The sequence below is a fragment of the Filicampus tigris genome, chromosome 10 (assembly GCF_054856515.1).
Source record: "Filicampus tigris isolate MCC_2025a chromosome 10, RoL_Ftig_1.0, whole genome shotgun sequence".
Classification (NCBI taxonomy): Eukaryota; Metazoa; Chordata; class Actinopteri; order Syngnathiformes; family Syngnathidae; genus Filicampus; species Filicampus tigris.
Window position 1 is genome coordinate 16,008,178 of NC_141226.1, and position 19,720 is coordinate 16,027,897.

At 40.1% G+C, this 19,720-nt stretch overlaps 1 protein-coding gene across 4 annotated transcripts in view; it reads left to right on the forward strand.

The window, feature by feature from the left end:
- The window catches only part of LOC147141052 (pre-B-cell leukemia transcription factor 1), a 72,986-nt gene extending 54,569 nt beyond the window's left edge, over positions 1 to 18,417 (forward strand). For 2 of the 4 annotated variants that reach the window (XM_086042436.1, XM_086042437.1), the window contains 7 exons: positions 2,435 to 2,679; positions 6,780 to 6,970; positions 7,780 to 7,915; positions 8,862 to 9,021; positions 9,775 to 9,887; positions 12,283 to 12,372; positions 17,632 to 18,417. In XM_086042436.1, the coding sequence (XP_085898562.1) occupies positions 2,435 to 2,679; positions 6,780 to 6,970; positions 7,780 to 7,915; positions 8,862 to 9,021; positions 9,775 to 9,887; positions 12,283 to 12,372; positions 17,632 to 17,724 (1,028 nt within the window). In that variant the 3' untranslated portion in view covers positions 17,725 to 18,417. Of the gene's footprint in view, positions 1 to 1,393; positions 1,509 to 2,434; positions 2,680 to 6,779; positions 6,971 to 7,779; positions 7,916 to 8,861; positions 9,022 to 9,774; positions 9,888 to 12,282; positions 12,373 to 17,631 lie in introns of those variants that run through there. The other 2 variants (XM_086042438.1, XM_086042440.1) reach the window with 2 other exon arrangements.
- Positions 18,418 to 19,720: the final 1,303 nt, after the last annotated feature.

Here is a 19,720-nt window from a genome sequence, read left to right on the forward strand (position 1 = left end):
ACCACTTTGTGACGTGACAGACAATTCAAACAAACTGCATTTACAAAGACAGCTGTTACTTTTGACTGATGGCATCCCAGGTGTATCTATTTAACAATATGTTTATTATTGTGATTCTATTGTACAGTGGTGAACTGTGAGCACTTTCTAATATTCTGGCCTTTTTATGATTGTCAGAAGGATGCTCATAACCTCAACAAGAATTTCTTTATTCTGTTAACATCATCCTCATTAGGGTCAGATTAATCGGCTGGCCGATTGAAGATTAGCTCTTTTAAAATAAGCAAAAATTGTCCGATTTTTTTTCTTCTTCTCCGTTGTTTTTGTTTTGTTTTTGAATGAACACATTACAATGACATTCAAACCAACCAGAAAATCGTCAAAAATCAGCAGATTTTTTTTGGAGATTTTTCTCACTGTTGTAAAGTTAAACAAATATTAAAAGGCATGAAAAACAGTCAAATGTTCTGCCTGTAATTCATAATCTATAAAATAATAATAATCTTCGTAATCTTTAAGAATTAAGGGACCCGAATATAAATTATTTTATTCAATATATATTTTTTAATAATCAATCGACCGATTAATTAATCGGTTATTGGAATTTTATTTCGCAAAATATCAGAATATGCATCAGAGTTAAAAAAAAAAATCCATATAGCCACGGGTGAACTGGAGCCTATCCGAGCTGACTTTTGGCAGAAGGTGAGGTAAACCCTGGACTGTCACAACCAATGCACATATAGACAAACAACCATTCACGCCTATGGAAAATACAAATTTGAGAAAAAAAAATTATCTTCAATGAAACTAACGTGCATTTTTTTTAATGTGAGTTTAAAAAAAGAAACCAATGTTCGAACTGAGACATTATTTCCTGATGTAGCATTACCAGAATTTGCCTATCTTAAATTTATTTTTACATTCCTCTTCATATTTCCATGAACATGTATAATGTCAAAATGCAGCCATATGCAGATTTCCAGACCGCCTCTATGATGGTCTACATATAAGTGCTCATCCAAATTAGTATTGGTTTCAACAAGTGCTATTCTAATTTCAAATTGTACTGTGTGTTAATTGTGGTTGGTGAGTGTTGTAGCATTTCTTATTTTGTGATACTGTACAGTAAATCCGCCTCAATTATAGGTTCCATGTTCATGGTATCGCTATTTCTACGATTTTATTTAGTTAATTTTTTTTTTGTACAGCTCGCAACTGCATTTTGTTCTGCCTTCTCTTTATTGTGTGTGTAATTCCACTGTCGACCACTAGAAGAAAGCAGACTATTTAGTCGTACACTGTGAATTTGAAAGAAGAAGAGTGAAAACAGGAAGTATTTCAAGCTCAGCCTAGTTTTTACTGAAGCTTATTTAATGTTATCCTGCTTTTTACGCCTACGGAAAGTGATGGCTGTTAGTTCATTTACTAATGTACATTGATATTTGATCTATATTTTGAGATGATATGTTTGTTAGTTTGGAGGGAAAAAACACAATTTGTTGACTGTAAGTGCCCAGTGAGTGTGGTGGTATGGTTATACAGTAAAATGGCATCTTTCAGCTCCAAGAGCAGCCTCTTGGGATCGTGCATTGCTGGACACACAGCTCGCACGTCCATCTCTTCTTTGTCATGATTGTGCTTGGCCCTCCTCGTCACGCCGGCCAAGTGTTAGTTGAGGGCCGCGGGCGTGTGACGACAGGTTCAAACGCGCTCTCACCTCGGCGCGAGTGTGAGCAGACGTCAGACTGAGGGCTGCGTTCGCTTGACAACATGCTCTATGTTGGTTGGACTGCGTGCGGCCGTGCAGCCTTTCAAATGCACTCGAAAGTGTTTCCTCAGCCCGTAAGCACTTAGGATCATCAATTTTGATTGTTTGTTGTTTTTATGATTCGGCCCTCAAGATTCTTCAATATAGAACTTTAGCTCTGCCCTCTTTAAAGTATATATACTGAATTTGAGCAGCGTGTCTTTGCATTAATATAGCAGCATAATATGTTTGATTGGTGCCGTGCCTTTTAAATACCACCAGACAAGCCAATAAAGCCGTCAGCCAGAGACTAAACATAGTCTGAGCATAAGGAGCGCAATGAAAGACGAACTCTGGTGCAAGGCTTTGTTCATTCTTTTTTTTTTTTTACATGAAATGATCGTCAGAATCGATGAAATTATCGTTTTATGATCTCACCGAGCTGCCGGCCTGTCTGAAGCCGCAGCGTTTTATGGCTCAGACTTGATCCATTAAAATGACGGCCATATTTTAAGGAGGATCGTTTGCTAGACTGACACGGAAGATGGTTAAGACGCTCCCCAAGTCGTTGTAAAACGTTGTCTTTTTTTTTTTTTTTTTCTTCTTGCTTTACCTGAAGTGACAATTTGTCAGGTTGATGTCACTGTTTTGACGCCACCGTGTCTTGCTGTGTGTTCTCCCCAGTGCTCAGTATCCGCGGCGCCCAGGAGGAGGAACCTCCCGATCCTCAGCTGATGCGCCTGGACAACATGCTGCTGGCTGAGGGCGTCGCCGGGCCTGAGAAAGGCGGCGGGTCGGCAGCTGCGGCGGCGGCGGCCGCGGCCACGGGGGGCATCGGCGCCGACAACTCGGCGGAACACTCCGACTACCGGGCCAAGCTGACGCAAATCCGACAGATTTACCACACGGAGCTGGAGAAGTATGAACAGGTAGGAGGGGCGACGACAGCAAATTATAGCAAGCGGTTAGTTGGCTCAGCCGGAGACGACCGCAGCGAAATAAAATGATCGCATCAGCTGAATCATTTTATTATTTCATTAGCTTTAATTCCTTTTGGGAAGATTCCAGCTGGACTGTTCTTCTGGCCAGACATGAAAGCCTTCAGTGGGCGGGAATGTATTCCTTGTAACCAAAACAAATACATCTGATGCATAGTTTCGACATCAAAATGTTTTATAAACAGTGGCATCTTGACTTAAGAGTTTGATCAATTTACTTCATTTATCAGAGCAGTTTCCTCTATTGAAATGAATTAAAATTTTAATTAGGGTCGTAACGTAAACCAATTTGAATCGGAAAATTAATTTTGATTTAGAAGGGATGGGTGAAAATTGAACCAAATGAAAGCCTACCACTTTATAATGTAATGTCCTTGAAGCGTATCGAGATACGTATCAAATCGGCTTTTGTTGGACAGTTGCACAACTCTTATATATTGCGTGCATTGCTGGCGTCAGGCTGAAACCTCATATGTCACAATTTTGTACATTTTTTTTCTTTTCTTTTTTTTTTTTTTTACAAATCTATATTTTATACAATTGGTCAGTCACCACGTCTCGGTGTTATTGTTACAAATGTTTTGATCTGAAGTGGTGATAATGTATTGGCGACGCAATGTTAATATATATACATATATATAGTTCATTTATATTGTAAAATGACAACAAAATGACGTACATAAGGATTTGCCTTCATAAATATTGAACAGATGTAAGAACAAATACGGACCTTGACCTTTTTCTGAGCAGACCGTAGTGAAAATCTTCACTTGGCACACTCCACACCACTGGATGAATACTCCGATAACACTGGTCAACCACAAATTTTAATCACAGATGGCTTTGTGTCCCTAGTAAGTATTTTTCACGCAGATGTCAAAAAGGTCTACCTTTTTTCTAGCACATCAGGGTTTTGAGATAACTTCATATTTGTTTTTAAGGTTGACCTGTAAAAGCTTGCAATACGGGTTTTAGTGCGCGTTGTAATTTACAGCTATCACGTTTCCCCCCAAAAAACTGAACTGAACTTAACCCTTAATCCATAAATATTACTAGATATATTGCATATTGTTTTATTATGATGATGATTGTGATTATTATTATTATTATCATCGCATCTCTGAATTAAAAAAAAAAAAAAAAGTAAAACTGTGTTGACCAGTGTATTCAGGCCAGGGTGTATGTTTCAACCGGGCCCATTTATCAGAATGCATGGACAACGTTTAAAGAAGAACAACATGACATCAGCTGTGAAACAGCTCCTCCAGGCAGCAATCTTCGACACAAGACTGATTTTGAAAAGGGAGTTCAGAACATTCCGAGAGTTCAGAACACTCATTCTTCCAACACATCTATTCATTTTTGGTACTTATCCTTATTTAATAATAATTGATTGCCAATTTTACACCAAATAACCCAGTCAAATGAGCATCCCTACATTGCAACCAATAATTGTGTACAAGTAGACTATTAGTGGTGTGCTCAAATTTAATAATGGGTTAATCTGGGTTAAAGCTCTGTCCTGCACCTCATCCTCCCACCGAAGACCAAATTAAACCAGAGTAATGTGGCTTTGATTTTCAGCAGACGGGTCAAAGCAGCTGCCACGGTCGATTGTGAATGTGTGTCGAGGCGCGAGGTCAGAGGTCAGCCCGCCGCTGACCTCTTCTAGCAGAGAGTCGGCAAGCTGACCTTTTCAAGAGGTGAATATAAGCTCAGTTTCCACGACATTAGGCACACCTGCGCCATCTAATGACACCATTCCGCCTTTGCTGAAGCTTGGTCTACACAGCGCAATAGTGAACAGCTTAACTGAAATGTGAGCGACTCCGCGTACTGTATGATGAGGAGCAAATGTGTGTTGACAAACATGAGTCTCCTCCTGTAGTAGAATGTACCACAGCAAAAGAGATAAGAACATATAGACTTGACTCTGGCTCTTAGTCAGATGTCAAATTGATTTTAACATCAGGCTTCTGGTCTATAAATCACCCAGCGGCTTCGGTGCCGAATTCATAAAAGAAATGCTCACGGAATATAAACCCAGTCGGGTTCTGAGGTCAGCAGACTCGGGTCAGTGGTGAGCACAGAGTGTCAAGCAAACATGGTGCATCAGCATTTAGCTGTTACGCTGCACGCAAGTGGAATAAGATACCTACAGAGTGAAGGTAGGCCCAAGTAGAAAGGCTTTTAAATCCAGGTTAACTATTGGAGGAAGGAACCATCTAAAACACACAGGATAGTGGCCCTCGAAGACCGAAGTTGCCCACCCAGGTTGTAATGTGCTCCTGTGTAAAAAATAAATACATTAAAATCCGCCCCAAAATTGGCAGACACATTTTGAACAGAGCTAATTTCGGCCGATTATTTGATCTTGCCCGAATCTTCGCAATACCCCACACCACAGGATAATCGCTCGTGATAATCTTTCAGACATATCCGATAATCGGGCCTTTGCTGACTTTGATCAGAAGAAGTGACAAAAAAAATTCAAGCTCAAAGTCAAGCTTTTCAGGGACGTTTGAGTAAAACCTGGACCGCGGCCAGCTGTTACATCAGTGACAGTGCCGCTGCTCTCCAAAGACTCAAACGTCTCGTCACTCCCGGGGAAGTCAAAGCGCCGTTGCGGCTTTGTCATCTTCTCCAGAGGACGGCGAGTTATCGCCGACTGTCAAAGTCAATATACACCTGAGCCGTTTTGTGTGTGCGTGTGTCACCACGCTACCTAGCGCCGGCACGCACACGTATGACTGGGTTGTGTCGGGCACGTGCGCGCGTGTGTGTGCGCGCGCTAGCAAAACGGCTGCTCGGTGCGTCACTTTGACTGACGTAACCCCGGTGTTGACAAGCAGCAGACACCTTGCAGTCTCACGCGGTGACTGATTCAGGCAGGGAGGGAACGAGCGGCGCGGAGGATGGAGAGACGCACTTTAAAACCTCTTGAACGCGCGCGGCGCTGAAAGCCTGCTGTCGTTTTACGTTTCCCTTCACTTGTCTCAAAGACGTCATTTTTTTTTTTTTTTTTTTTTGTCGTAGTCACAAGCGCACGAGCACCGCCACTGTACGACTCCCAGCGCCGCCTTTGTTTGCCGTCACGCATCTCACGTTGTGTCGGCTGATTGAATATACTGTAGGATGTTATTACCTCTCTCAAGAATGTTGGAGTTTCATTGCTGTGTGAAGGATTATTGCAAAACTGCATTTTGGCACAAAGTGGTAGAAAGGCCACTTTTAGAACAATGTGAGTATTTAATGACATTCTTCTCAATATTTCATTGAACAAAACATGCATCCTAGTTTGTGGTGCTCAGATCGATCAGCCACCAATTGTCATCGACCGATTTCCGTTGTAAAGTACACGATCGACATATGTCGATCAATGCTTTTCATTGCCGAGCACAAAAACGATCAACCACGACTTGTACTTTGCAACCTGCTGCCAAGCACGTTTGTGCATTTTCTGCACTGTCAATTTGAAATAATGTCCTGTTTTTGTATAATAAAACAAATGGATAGAATACAATTTTTTAATCTAATTAACCAAATAATCCCAAAAATAATGGACAGATTAATCGATTATTAAAGTAATCGGTAGTGAGCGGCTGCAAATTTGAAAATGCGCAGCTAATCCATGTGATCGGAATTAATCCAGAAAATAATGGACAGATGAATCGATTATTAAAGTAATCGGTAGTGAGCAGATGCAAATTTGAGAAATTGCCCATCTAATCCATGTGATCGGAATCACACTCATGGATGATCGGTAGCGTCAAACCCTGATGGAATCACCGCTAATCCTAAAAATGACTATGCCTATAAAATCATCCAGAGCCATTATCCTGTAATCTGCTCTGTAAACCCTCATGGCCGACAATCGTCAATGTTCAACCTGTTCAATATTTATGATGGCAAATCCCAGAAAAATGCAGCCGAGTGACGGATCCCGCGATTGTTACATGAAACGAAACGATACCCTATCAAGGCGCAACCTGGGAATATTCTCCGAACGCCTGCCCGTCTTGTGATTGCAGGCGTGCAACGAGTTCACCACCCACGTGATGAACCTGCTGCGGGAGCAGTCTCGAACGCGGCCCATCTCGCCCAAAGAGATCGAGCGCATGGTCAGCATCATCCACCGCAAGTTCAGCTCCATCCAGATGCAACTCAAGCAGAGCACCTGCGAGGCCGTCATGATCCTGCGCTCACGCTTCCTCGACGCCAGGTCCGCTCTCACCTCGTGGCCTCGCATTCTTGCGCAAGGTCTTTTGCTCCAAGGGCTTCTATCTTGAGCAAAATCTTTTTTTTTTTTTTCCATCTTATTGTTAAAATGGAAAGTCATTACATGTTAGTAAGTTGACGTCAATATACGTTTACATTACACTGGTCAGCAGCAAATTTTAAGCAGGGATGACGCTTATTTAAAAAATGTCTTCACTTTTTTTTCTAGCGCATCAGGTTTTTGAGGTATTTTCATTTTGACCTATTAACGCTTGCGCAATACAGATTTTACCATGCCTTGTCATTTGTAGCTGTGACCTTTCAGAAAAAATTATACCTGTTGCTGAACCAAACGCTTCATTCATAAATATTACTCAATGTATTACTAACACTATATTACATATTTTGTTATTATTATTAAATTATTATTATTATTTTTATTTTTATTACAAAAACCTTGATGTGTACAGAAAAAAATGAAAGCAGGTACGGAATCAGCGCAAAAAAAAAATCTTCTACAAAAATGTATTTGCAAAAAATGCGTTGACCAGTGTTGTTTTTTCATGTATATTTTTTTCACATCAGATTTTTCCCATTATTGTTAACATGGGAATAATAAATTCATTTGGTCGTACAATGGCACCAACTGGAACAATAGCATCACTCCCGTTACCATGGCAACACCTTCTCACTCATCCTTAATCATTTAAATACAGTGGTCAAAGTAATACTGCATTATTGGTCCTTGAGTATCTTTTTGTTGCTACAAAACTGTACGCAGAATAGTAATTCAAGTTCTATTTCCTGCTCTAGGCGAAAGAGGAGGAACTTCAACAAACAGGCGACAGAGATTCTAAACGAGTACTTTTACTCCCATCTCAGTAACCCTTATCCAAGTGAAGAGGCCAAAGAAGAGTTGGCCAAGAAATGCAGCATCACAGTGTCACAGGTGACCACACTTTTTCACCATGTCCTTTTTTTTCTTTTTTCTTTTTTCTACTGAATGCATTTTTTTTTTTCGTGACTATCCTGATCATCTTCATGAATTCGAATCTCATCGAAAAGTGCATTTCTTTCAGTAGTTCAAGCAGTAAAAAAAAAAAAACTTGTCAAAAGGCCATTTCCGGCCAAATTTCTATAGTTAAAATTATTTTTGGTTTTTATATAATGTTTGAATTCTTGAGATGGTGAATTTGGGGTTTCCGTCATCTTTCGACATATTGAAATTAGAACAAAAAAAATGTAATAATTAAAGATGTCACTCTGTGTAGTGAATCTGCAGTTATGTAAGTTTTGCTTATTGAATTGAACTACTGAAATAAATTTCACGGTTTTCCATGATTATATTTTATTAAGATGCACCTGTCCACTGTGTATACAGTATATTCTACATACAGTATTCTGTTGAAAACAATGGACATAAGTGTTTTTCACCGGACAGCGACGATATACTAACATTCAAAAGTTTAAACACAATTTCTCATGCTATGCTAAAAACATGTCCAAACTTTTGACTGGTAGTGCATACAGTCTATGTACTCCGTATATACAATTCTGTTGTTCTACTACCTTAAAGTGAGGCTTGATGTCCATTTAGCAAATATAGTTATCTACCCTAGAAATGGCTACACCTATTTGGAATGCAATTGCTAAAAAGATGCATGGGGTCTACTATGCGGTGTACTGTTGTTAAAATCACAGAAAAAAATCATTAAAGCAACAGAGCAAGTGATGGCCTAAGTCTTTGACATTGCACTTTTGAAAGACAAAAGCAGAACTGTCAAGTTGAAGAAAACGTAGCGCATTTGTGGCTCCATAGTGGTCTTTCCAGTGCGGACTAACGCTAACGCGAGTTATAATCCAGGCACTGTGTCTCGTGTGTGCCCTCGATTAAGGTCTCCAACTGGTTTGGAAACAAGAGAATCCGCTACAAGAAAAACATCGGCAAGTTCCAGGAGGAGGCCAACATGTACGCGGCGAGGACCGCGGTCAATGCCACCAGTGTGTCTGCGCATGGCAGCCAGGCCAACTCCCCTTCCACTCCCAATTCAGCAGGTGAGCGAGAACATGGCCTCACTGTGAGCTGAGCTGTGGCCATTGGACGGGTTGGAAACGATATTTGTTTCTCTTTCACTCCCAACCGGCGCAGATGTTTGCATAAGCTCTTAAAGTCCCATTGTCTCCTCGGGTTTTATTTGGACTTGTCTTGAACTAACCCAGCAGGCGCTGTTCTGGTCTCCCTCGCCTTTCTTTTTTCCAGCCCGCCATCCGACACTCATTTTCTTTTCCCTCTCTCTCCATTATTGACCCTTTTGCTCTTAATTCTTCCTGCCTCTTGTCCGGTTGACCTTGTGCATGCCATTAAGCCGCCGAAAGGGCAAGCCGAGTCTTTTGTCATAAAGAGACTTTCGCCGCAGTATTGGATTAGGACCGGGTGTTGAAATCAAGTTACGCCCTGGTCTCTTTACATCTGGGGAGCTGAGCTCCATTAAAGGCCGAACGCCGTTCTTTGGGTCTTCCTGCAGATCAATTATAGCTTCCTTAATGAAATACTCGCAGCGCGCACAACAAGCAGTGATAGAATCCATGAGGCTAGTTTTAACTGGACTTAAGCAGTTTTCTGACAATTATCTGTCATGCGTCTGCTGAGTTATGCTTCAGAGATGTTCTCATGTGGACCCACTGTGTCTGTTCTCGTAAACTAACCCACCTAATGCACTTTTGCTTATGCATGATCTTTGAAACTCCTTTTTCTGTCCCTTTTCTTGCTCTTTTTTTTTTCCTCCTCTGCATCTGTCGTGCTCTCAGGTTCCGCTGGTTCCTTTAACATGTCAAACTCCGGAGACTTGTTCATGAGTGTGCAGTCCCTCAATGGGGACTCGTACCAAGGGGGGCAGGTTGGGGCCAACATACAATCCCAGGTAGGCTCTTCTCCAGTTTGTAAGATGGCATGTGGAACAAGAACATTCGTCCGTTAGCCAAAAAGTATGCATTTGGATGAAACCGTACCTTCATTCATATAGTCTTCCATGTCGTTACGGTTCATACTGTATGTCTTTTATTTTGAAGAACCATCAAGGTTATTTTAGTTAACGAAACCTAACGAAATAGCAACCTAAAATGGAAAAATATTTTTTTAAATATATTTTTAAAAGTTGGCAACTTGGGAAACAAGGGATGGAAAGCTGAGATTCTCCTAGCTTTGTCAAAGACATTAGAGTTGTGATTTTACAAGCAGTATTATGCACTGCACTTATTATAATTTGAAGTCTGTGGACTATTATACAGTACGTGTATTTGATTTGCGGATGGTTGTTTTAAAAATGTTAAAATGATATTTGTGTTGAGTTTTTACTACGCAATACTTACCGTCATTGTTTTTAATCCTGTGCACAAGGAATATACAAAATTTTAAAAACTAAAACTAATACTAAATGTAATTAAAGGTCAACTAAAACAAAGCATTTTTTAATTTAAAAAAAAAAAAAAAACTAACAAATCCACTCTGAAAACTAATTAAAATAAAATAAAATATATATTTTTTTAAAAACCTCTGAACCAAATAAAACTCATTGTAGTGAAAATTCCCAAACTTTGACCTCGACGGTCAACGCTTTCAACCAAAGTTGAATTTGAGACGAACGCAATAGCTCGACCTCCACCAAGGCACAGAGGTCGCACTTGGCCTCGAGCACTCTGTTAACGCACTGGCCATTGTCAAGGCATTGTTGAGTAGACGATGGTGGACAGTTCTGGAAGTGGCGCAACACTCATCAGTACCCCTGACGCGTGTAGCGTAGCGCAGCCGTAGCATAGCCAGCGGTGTAGCACGCCTCTGCGACCTTGCCCCAGTGGACGCAGATGTCCGGCGCCGCAGTCAGGAGTGTTACAAGTCTTCACCGGGAACTGAGGAAACACCACCCGTGGTGATTCTCTCGTTTGGTTTCAGTGCTTTTGGCAGCATTCCTCCACCCATCCAACCCCAACACACACGCACACACACTTTTCTATTCAGATCAGCTCCAGAAACACCCGCGGTTGAGCATGAATATGCAAATGTGACAACTCTTAAAGGGGTAAAGTGGTCTTCGGGGTTGGCCCCTCACCATCCAACCTCGCGTTCCCCCTAATGGATTATTTTTACGACTATGTTAGGCCTGCTCTGTGCAATTCCGCTAGAGGAAGGGGGAAAAAAAAAAGTTTGGCTAAATGAGCCTTGAGTGGAGTCATTTGTAGTGGAACCCAAATGGCAGGTGTGCTTTTTCAAGCATAACCTGGCTGACTGCGCTGCCAAGAGCTGCAAAGTAGCTCCCACTGAACACGGAAAATGGCTGTTTTCCAGAAAAAAAAAAACCTTCTACAACTAAATAATGTAGTGTGCACCATATTCATCACAGCGATCGCAGCCAAACACGCTGTCATGTAAAAGTTCATCAAGAATGAACAAAATCAATAATTCTTCCTTAACACTAGACCAGCGCTTCTCAAGCATTTTTTGTTTCGCACCCACCCCTGGAAGAAGAAAATAGTTTGCGGCCCACCAACTCTCCTTCCTGACTATAAATTGTATCATTTGCCCATAACATTGTTGTAAGTACACCTTTGCACCTTTGCAGAAGAGCTAATACTACTTGTTCTAGTATTCTATTCTATTTTAGTATTCTAGTACGGCAAAAGAAAACCACACCACTGGCATTGCACCGCGCCCCCTCAGTTACATGTGTAAATACAGTTACCGTGCATAATACGCATTTCCCCCTCCCCCCCCAAAAAAAATTTTGCCCGAATCGGGGATGGGAGTATTATACATGGGTGTTAATATGACACCAAAAGATTTCGACCTTGTTTGGACGTTTTCCAGTGCGTGGGCGGTACGTAGGCACTGCAGCAACAATAGTTCATGCTACGCATCACGACTTCAAAATGAACCTCATCCAACCAAATAATGTACGGACATCACGGTATTATCCACGGGATTTTACAGTACATGTAATTTTTGGACAACGGTACAGACATGACATTTCATTACTGTTTTTTCTGTTTGTTAAGCCCTGTTTTTGCAGCGTGGACGTCAAGCTTGTTATATGGGCGACCAAAAGCACAATACTACATTCATAATTTCTCCCCTCATCATATCTTGTCCCTTTGCTTGTTATCAAGCTTGTACACTGATTGTGGCCTGTTTACGCTAGCCTTTCACTATCACACTGACCTTTCCAGCTGCACGCCAGTCTTTGTTATCCGCACCTTTTGTCTGACCTGGGCTTTTATTCTGTGTCCCCCAACGCCCCCTACCACCCTCTTTCATTGTACCAGGTGGATACCCTTCGCCATGTTATCAGCCAGACCGGCGGATACAGTGACAGCCTCGCCGCCAGCCAGATGTACAGTCCACAGGGCATCAACGTAAGTACGCCCGCATGGAAAGATGGCGCGTGCGTGCTTGCCACCGCACTCGGTTTGTCTCAGTCGGGCCGATGTCCAGCCAGTCGACCCGCTCCCCCCATTTTTCGCTCCGGCCGTGCCCTGGGTGGCAGGCAATGAAGCAGCTAGCGGCCTGAATTCGCTGGACACGCTCCGAGTCTGTCGGGGGACATTAGCGTTAGCGCGGCACCTGCAGTGGACGGGAACAAGGACACAGGTGTCATCTGAGCACAACAACGCTCTTCTACCTTGTGAACCGTGGTTGAACCCCCCCACACCTTCTCTCGGGTTTCATCTCTTGAGGCTTTGTAGTTGCTAATTATCCGCGCCATGGTTTTCTGTTTGTTGATGAGGATAAATTACGCAACTGTTACTGTAGGATTGCCACAAAACTTTGTCGGTGGGGATGGCCCAAGAATGTATTTGAAAACATTAAATAGCATTCAATTCATTTGGTAATACATCTGCTTGACTGGACTATGAACGCTCAGGCTTAACTGCGATGCTAATGAGGACAGTCACGATGGAGAAAAAAAGGTTGGGTTGATTCGTTTTCAGAATGGGCCAGTCAGAGCCCCCAAATAGCACTGATAAACAACAAAGTTTAATCAGATGTATTTACAACGTATTTTTGGCACTGATTTAAAAAAATAAAATAAAAATTCTTTCCCAGCACATTATAAGTTTTTGAGATATTTTCATTTTTGGGTTTTAGGTTTGACCTATATTTTTTTTTACCGTCCATTGTAATTTATCGGTATGATGTTTCAGAAAGAAAATCTTCATTCATAAATACCAAAATTATTATTATTATTATTATTATTATTAAAACCTGAGCAAAAATATAATCTACAAAAGGTTACTTGCGTCGCTGATTAAAACAAATTTCCTAAAAATGTGGTGACCGGTGTAACTAATGGGTTGACCTGGTGCTGGTGCATTAACCCATAAGAAATAAACAGGTTTTAAAAACATTTTGCACTCTGTTGCTAACCAAAGCAGAAGCACCAAAGCACCTAAACCGGCTCTCAGATGAATTTAAGTGTGGAGTCTCGCGTGTTGTAAATGAGTTCTTGCTACAGCATTAAAAGATGATTTTATTGTAATGTGAAGCGATTAGAGTTCCGGTAGATGTATGCTCGCTTTTGCATCCATTTATGTTCTGGGGAGCAACTCAGTGTATGACATCTGGCCAGTCCACATCAGTTATTGATCTTCCCCTTTTATTTTATTTTATTTTAGAAATATTGTGAAATTAAAAAAAAAAAAAAAGTTCACAAGTATCTTCATAAGGCGAGGCATATTTATTTATATAGTGCACTTCATACAACAAGGTAACTCAATGTGCTTCACATGGTTACAAAACAACATTTAAAGGCAAAATACAACATTTAAAGGCCCAAGAATTTAAGACAATTCAAAATGGATGGATAAAAAAAAAAAAACAGAAGAATGTAAGATATTTAAAAGTGAAGAATGGAAATAAAAAGTAGTTTAATAAAATTTCTAAACGAACATGCAGCATAAAAATATGATTTAGAAATTCTCTAAAAGACCGTAATCATATGTATGGGGGCGAAAGCAGTTTTTCACCTGCATTCAAAATCATTTATACTTGGGGCGAACTTCAGTTGTGTTGGCAGCTTATTCCATTTTCGTGCAGCATAACAGCTAAATGCTGATGCACCGTTTGCTTTCAACTCTGCGCTCCACTAATTGACCCGAGTCTGCTGACCTCAGAACTCATCTGAGTTTATAAAAGCTCTCTGACAATCTAAGGTATCTAATAGATACAAGAATTGCAGTACTCTTAATATCCATTTGTCATACTCTTAATTTCAAATCACTCCCTTTTGTGGGGGGGGTAGGCTGTCAGGCTTCCGTTGCCATGACGACCAGACCGGAACAGAGCTCTGGCGTGGCTCCTCATTTTCCATAATGTGTCCCCTTTTAAATAAACAGCCCTTTGTCTTTTCTTGGTCTTAAGTGAGCACAATAAGCTTTTTGTGGGTCTCCTAGCTGTCCTGGGCCGGGCCAGACGCAGGCATGGCGGCGTCGGCGGCACTGGAGGCGGTGTGTTAACATGTATATCCACAGCGACAGGCGGCGCAGCGCTGAACAGAATCAATACGACAGTCGCGGGGACAGAGGGAGCGGGGCTTTGGGCTAACAGTCCAAGCACATTGGCCCGATCATTCATCTACACAAACAGCCGCACTGACAAGGCTGCAACAGCCCTCGCGCGCGCTATAATAAGAACATGCACGCATGGAGATTGTTGCAACGTGCAACAGGCTCAACGGGGTGTCCCACCCCGAGTCACGCTCCCCCCCCACTGCAATTATTGACCAATCATAGCAATAAAATCAGACATCTTTCTTTGGTCGTATGCTAAAGTGAAGCTAACGAGCAGTGTGTTTGGACTTGAGGAAATGTATTGAAATATGAAATCAAAAGCCATACAGTTCATGTTTTATAATATCACAGAACAAGGCATCTAATATGTCCTGAATATACATAGAAGATACATATGCAAGCTTTTTGGAAAGCGCCTGAAGGTAGTTTGAAAATCTAAACAAGGATGTTAGTTGGAGATGACATATCATGTCCTTGTTCATTTCATGTTAGGCTACGGGAGCCAAAACAAAACAGGCAGCCGCCGTATTATATTTATTTTAACACAAGTCCAGATGAAATAATACCAACAGGTAAAATTAAATAACCAACCACTCCGCATTCAAGAGTTTTATATTTTCCCCAATACCTTTTTTTCCCCCCCAGTTTTGTATTCCGTGTAATTTATGCAAAATGTATTGTCATCCTTTCATTCCAAAGATGGAACAATGATAAATAAATACAATAAATATTCACTTAATTTGAATTAAAAAAAATTATCAAAACATTGTTTTTGTATAATGTAGATACATTTAAAATACATGAACAACAATTTCTGGTTATCTGGAGCGCCACCCCAAATTCATGATTTGATTTTATTCTGATCTTGTTCTGCCATGATTTAAAAAAAATATTTGTACAAAATGTCTTATGTCTTACCCACCATCTCAATTATGAAATAATTTTCAACCCTAAACAATTCGGTGTGATTCACTTGAAGCTAAGATGTTGAAAAAGAAAAAAGTAGCATGCGCAACCTATCATTGTCTTCTACTGGTTTTATTATACCACTCTGAACAGGAGGATTTTTTTTTTTTCATTCATGACAGAAATGTCCTTTCATCCTATTTATGGGCCAATCTTTTTTTTTTAAACGCCAAAACAATAGTGCTGTATAGTGAAGATGAATGTCGATTTCTGGTGTTTCCAATGAGAGAACCCTTTGAGTAGCTGAGGATGCTTGTACTGTTACTTCACCTTCTTTCTCCTCCTTCCTCCTTGAACAACAATTGTTCCCCCGCAAATTGCTGGTGGGCGTCGTCGCCTCTCCCAGAAAGCCAAGAAATGTTTTGTCCCTCACGTTTTTTTTTCTTCTTTTTTCTCACTTTTGAGTGACATGACAGACAGTCTGTACGCTAAATAACAGGCTTCGGGAAATAAGCCGCGGCTGAAAAGCACGTTCCCATTTTCATTTAATAGTTGAAATTGCAATTGATGTCACTAATGGTCCTGAGTCAACCTTTGAGACGTCTTTGATAGAGAATTTTTTTTTTTATTATTATTATTGTTATAATGTATTCTTTCATTCAGATGTATATATATATATATATATATATATATATGTGTGTGTGTGTGTATGTGCGTATCTTTTGGTTTCAGCCCTTCAGTTATTCTCAACTGACGTCTAGGGACAATTGTCACAGTGCTATTTTTAATAAAGATCGTTTTTTATGGTGTGTGTGTGTGTGTGTGCGTGCGTGTGTGTAAAAGAGTAAAAACCAAGACTGTTGTTGGGGGAGATGCTATTTGTCTTTTGATGCGATTTTCTCTGGGGATATTTTATTTTATTTATTGTATGAATTCATAGCAGTTTTTCCTTTGTAGTCACAAAGGAGGAAATTGTATAGTGATTTTTTTATACATATTATGTAGGCTATATTTGTTTGCATTTGTTTATTATTTGGTTTTGTTTATTCGATTTCATACTGTATGTATAATATATGATGTCATATTCATCCATCCACCCATTGTCCAATCCGCTTATCCTTACAAGGGTCGCGGGCGTGCTGGAGCCTATCCCAGCTGTCTTCGGGCAGTAGGCGGGGTACACCCTCAACTGGTTGCCAGCCAATCGCAAGGCTGTCATATTCATTTTACTGCATATAGTAATTGAATACAATCCACATTTTATATAGATGTTCTAAATGTGTGTGTGTGTGTATATACATGCTACAGTATACTGTATTATAAGTATTAAATTAGTATTACCGGTATTTATGTATAAGGATCATATTTATTCATTTTGATATTGTAGACATTTGTTAGATTTATGTTGCTTGTTTCATATATATAAATATATTATTTTATATTGATTTTAATTCAAGACATTTGTTAAAATTGGATTGGATTTCGCGACCTGAGGATAGGTGGTTCGGAAAATGGATATATAATTTATTTTACATATTCCCTACTGCATTTTACTGCATTTTCTATTTTTATTATATGTTAGATGTGTTTGATTTTTAATATAAATGTATATTATAGTGTGTGTGTGTGTGTGTGCGTGCGGGCATTTGTGTGTGCGTGTGTGTGTGTGTGTGGGGGGGGGTGTGTGTGTGTGTGTGTATGTGTATATATATATATATATATATATATATATATACACATATATATGTGTATGTATATATACAGTGTATATACAGTATAGTATACGGTATATACATATATATATAGTGTATATATAAATATATATGTAGACAGTACAGTATAGTATTTTTATTTTGATTTTAGAGTTTGTTAGATTAACTTTATATAATGATTCTTTTGATGTGAAAAAAAATGTATGGCTATGTTTGTATGTTTTGTTTTTTTTGTGTTATTTTTAAGTCATGCTTAAAAGCAGCTCGAGGATATTTCTCTCTTTATTTATTTATTTATTTTTTTAATGGCAGATCTGATGGCTGTGACGCCGTCAATAGGCTGCTCACAGTGACAAGGGATCAATTTTTGCCCTGTATCTGGCGATTGCTATGATACACAGGGTGGTATTAACGAACATTATACCCCGTAGGTCCTCATTTCACTCTTTGCTGTGATGCTAAAAGCTCTCCTGCCTTTTATTTCCAGACGAACGGCGGCTGGCAAGATGCTCCGACCCCTTCATCAGTGACATCACCCACGGAAGGACCCGGAAGCGTTCATTCGGACACCTCCAACTGAATCCGTCCACCCCGCCGCCGTCACCTGTATAAAAAGCAGAACTGACCTTCACAGTATTAAAAACAAAAGGAGTTCACTATGCCGCTGCACGCAGAGGTACAGTGGAAAAAGCCGAAACGAGAAAAAAACAACAACAGTATTTTCTCTGCTTGTAACCTTGGACATTTGGGATACAAACAATGAAATTCTAAAGAAATCAGTGGAGAGGTTTGTACAACGTTCACACGCGTTCTCTTCTATTCGATTCCGAGGGCTGGGCTTACTTCTGATTCAACCGTTTCCACTTCCAGTGCAGCAAACGCTAAAGTAAATACACCTGAGCGTTGGTTGCTTTTAGTCGTTGTTCTACCTCTCAGCCACTCCAAGAAGAAAGTAGAAAAACGTCAGTGACCGGGATTTGTTTTGTAAAAAGTTGTCTTTGCGAGCAAGAGGCACATCTTCTTACTTATTCTACATTTTGTTGTCTCTCACCTATTCTATTCTATGGTACGCCATTTTAGACTAATATTGCTCAGTTGTTTACAATGTGTGCTTGATCCAACTATGTCCATCCTCCGCGCCACCTACCCCACCCCCCTTTCCCAACTGTGTCTCCGGCGTCTTTGAACCCAGTTTGTGTCGGGACATGTCCACCTCTAAGGTAACCCTGTGAAGTATGTTATCTGTAAAACAATAAAGAAATACTTGTCATCACGTCCGACAAAGCTTGATATCATTCAGGACATCCTCAAGTCCGACGAGGAGTATTCTATCGTCTTTGGCGCTACGTGGACGGGCGACATTACAGGAATTTTGGGGAAAATATATATAAAAGAAAACTATATTTCATTTATTATTAGTTACATTTCAGTTATTTTACTTGTTGTTGACAAAAGTAACTATTAATTATAGCGAAATGTCCTCATACACACACACATATATACACAAGTATGCACTCACTTTTTGTATTGCATCATCATCCTGTGTGTATGAACTATTTGGACCTTTCTTACACGGGGCGCTTCGGTCCCAAAAAAGACAAGAAATCCAAGGAGAAAGTTCGTCAAGGACATCTCTAACCGAGTTTGCATTTGACAACATGGACCACTATTTAATCGATTTAAATGAGGAAGTCATTATGTTAATGGTGATGTACACATGCACTGTGGAGCTCCATCCACAGATGCTCGCCATGAACGTCTCAACTTGCTGAGGACACTTGAGTGTAAAAAAAAAAAAAAAAACACTTATACAATATATACTTTTTACTTCACTCCAGGCCGTTCGTAAGCCCAGCACCACAATAGATGTAAACATGTGCATCTATCAGAGCGATTTTCTCTCTATATTAAAACATGTAAGAACATTGTAAATGTTAACCATCCCCACTAAAGAAGCGACAAGGTCATTATATCGGATGATGTGTTTTCACCGTGAAACAACACTTCTTTTTTTTTTGTGTTGTGTGGCCTGTTTAGGTTTTTATACACCTTTGTTCCTTTTATTTGAATTGTTATGCTTTATGTAGGCTCTTACTTTTTCTTTGCTTCACCGACTCTCGTAAAGTCGTTACCATTTCGTTGACTTGCTTTGTCCAGAAGTTCTCGGCACATTAAAAACGATGACATGATACAGCAATGCATCATACATCAGCATAATGTCAACATCATGAAAGAGTCCTTTGTAAACATGATCAATTGCAGCCTTACAAAAAAAAAACCAACGACATGAGGCAAGGTTACACACTGCAAGTAGACGTCCTCCTTTTATGTCTCAGGATCTCGCTCCTCGTAATTACTCCTGTCTGACTTAATGGAACACATTAGACTCCCCGACGAAAAAAAAAAATTTGCATTTTCATTTTAGCACTGGCTTTTTAAAGGAAGCTTTTAGAGTTTAAATTTGCATTTTTTTGTTTTCTTTTACACATACATGACAAACATGAAGTTGAAAGAATTTGGGCACAAATGTGGTCTTTTCTTTTCACCAGAAAACCAAAAATAACTTGTCGTCAACA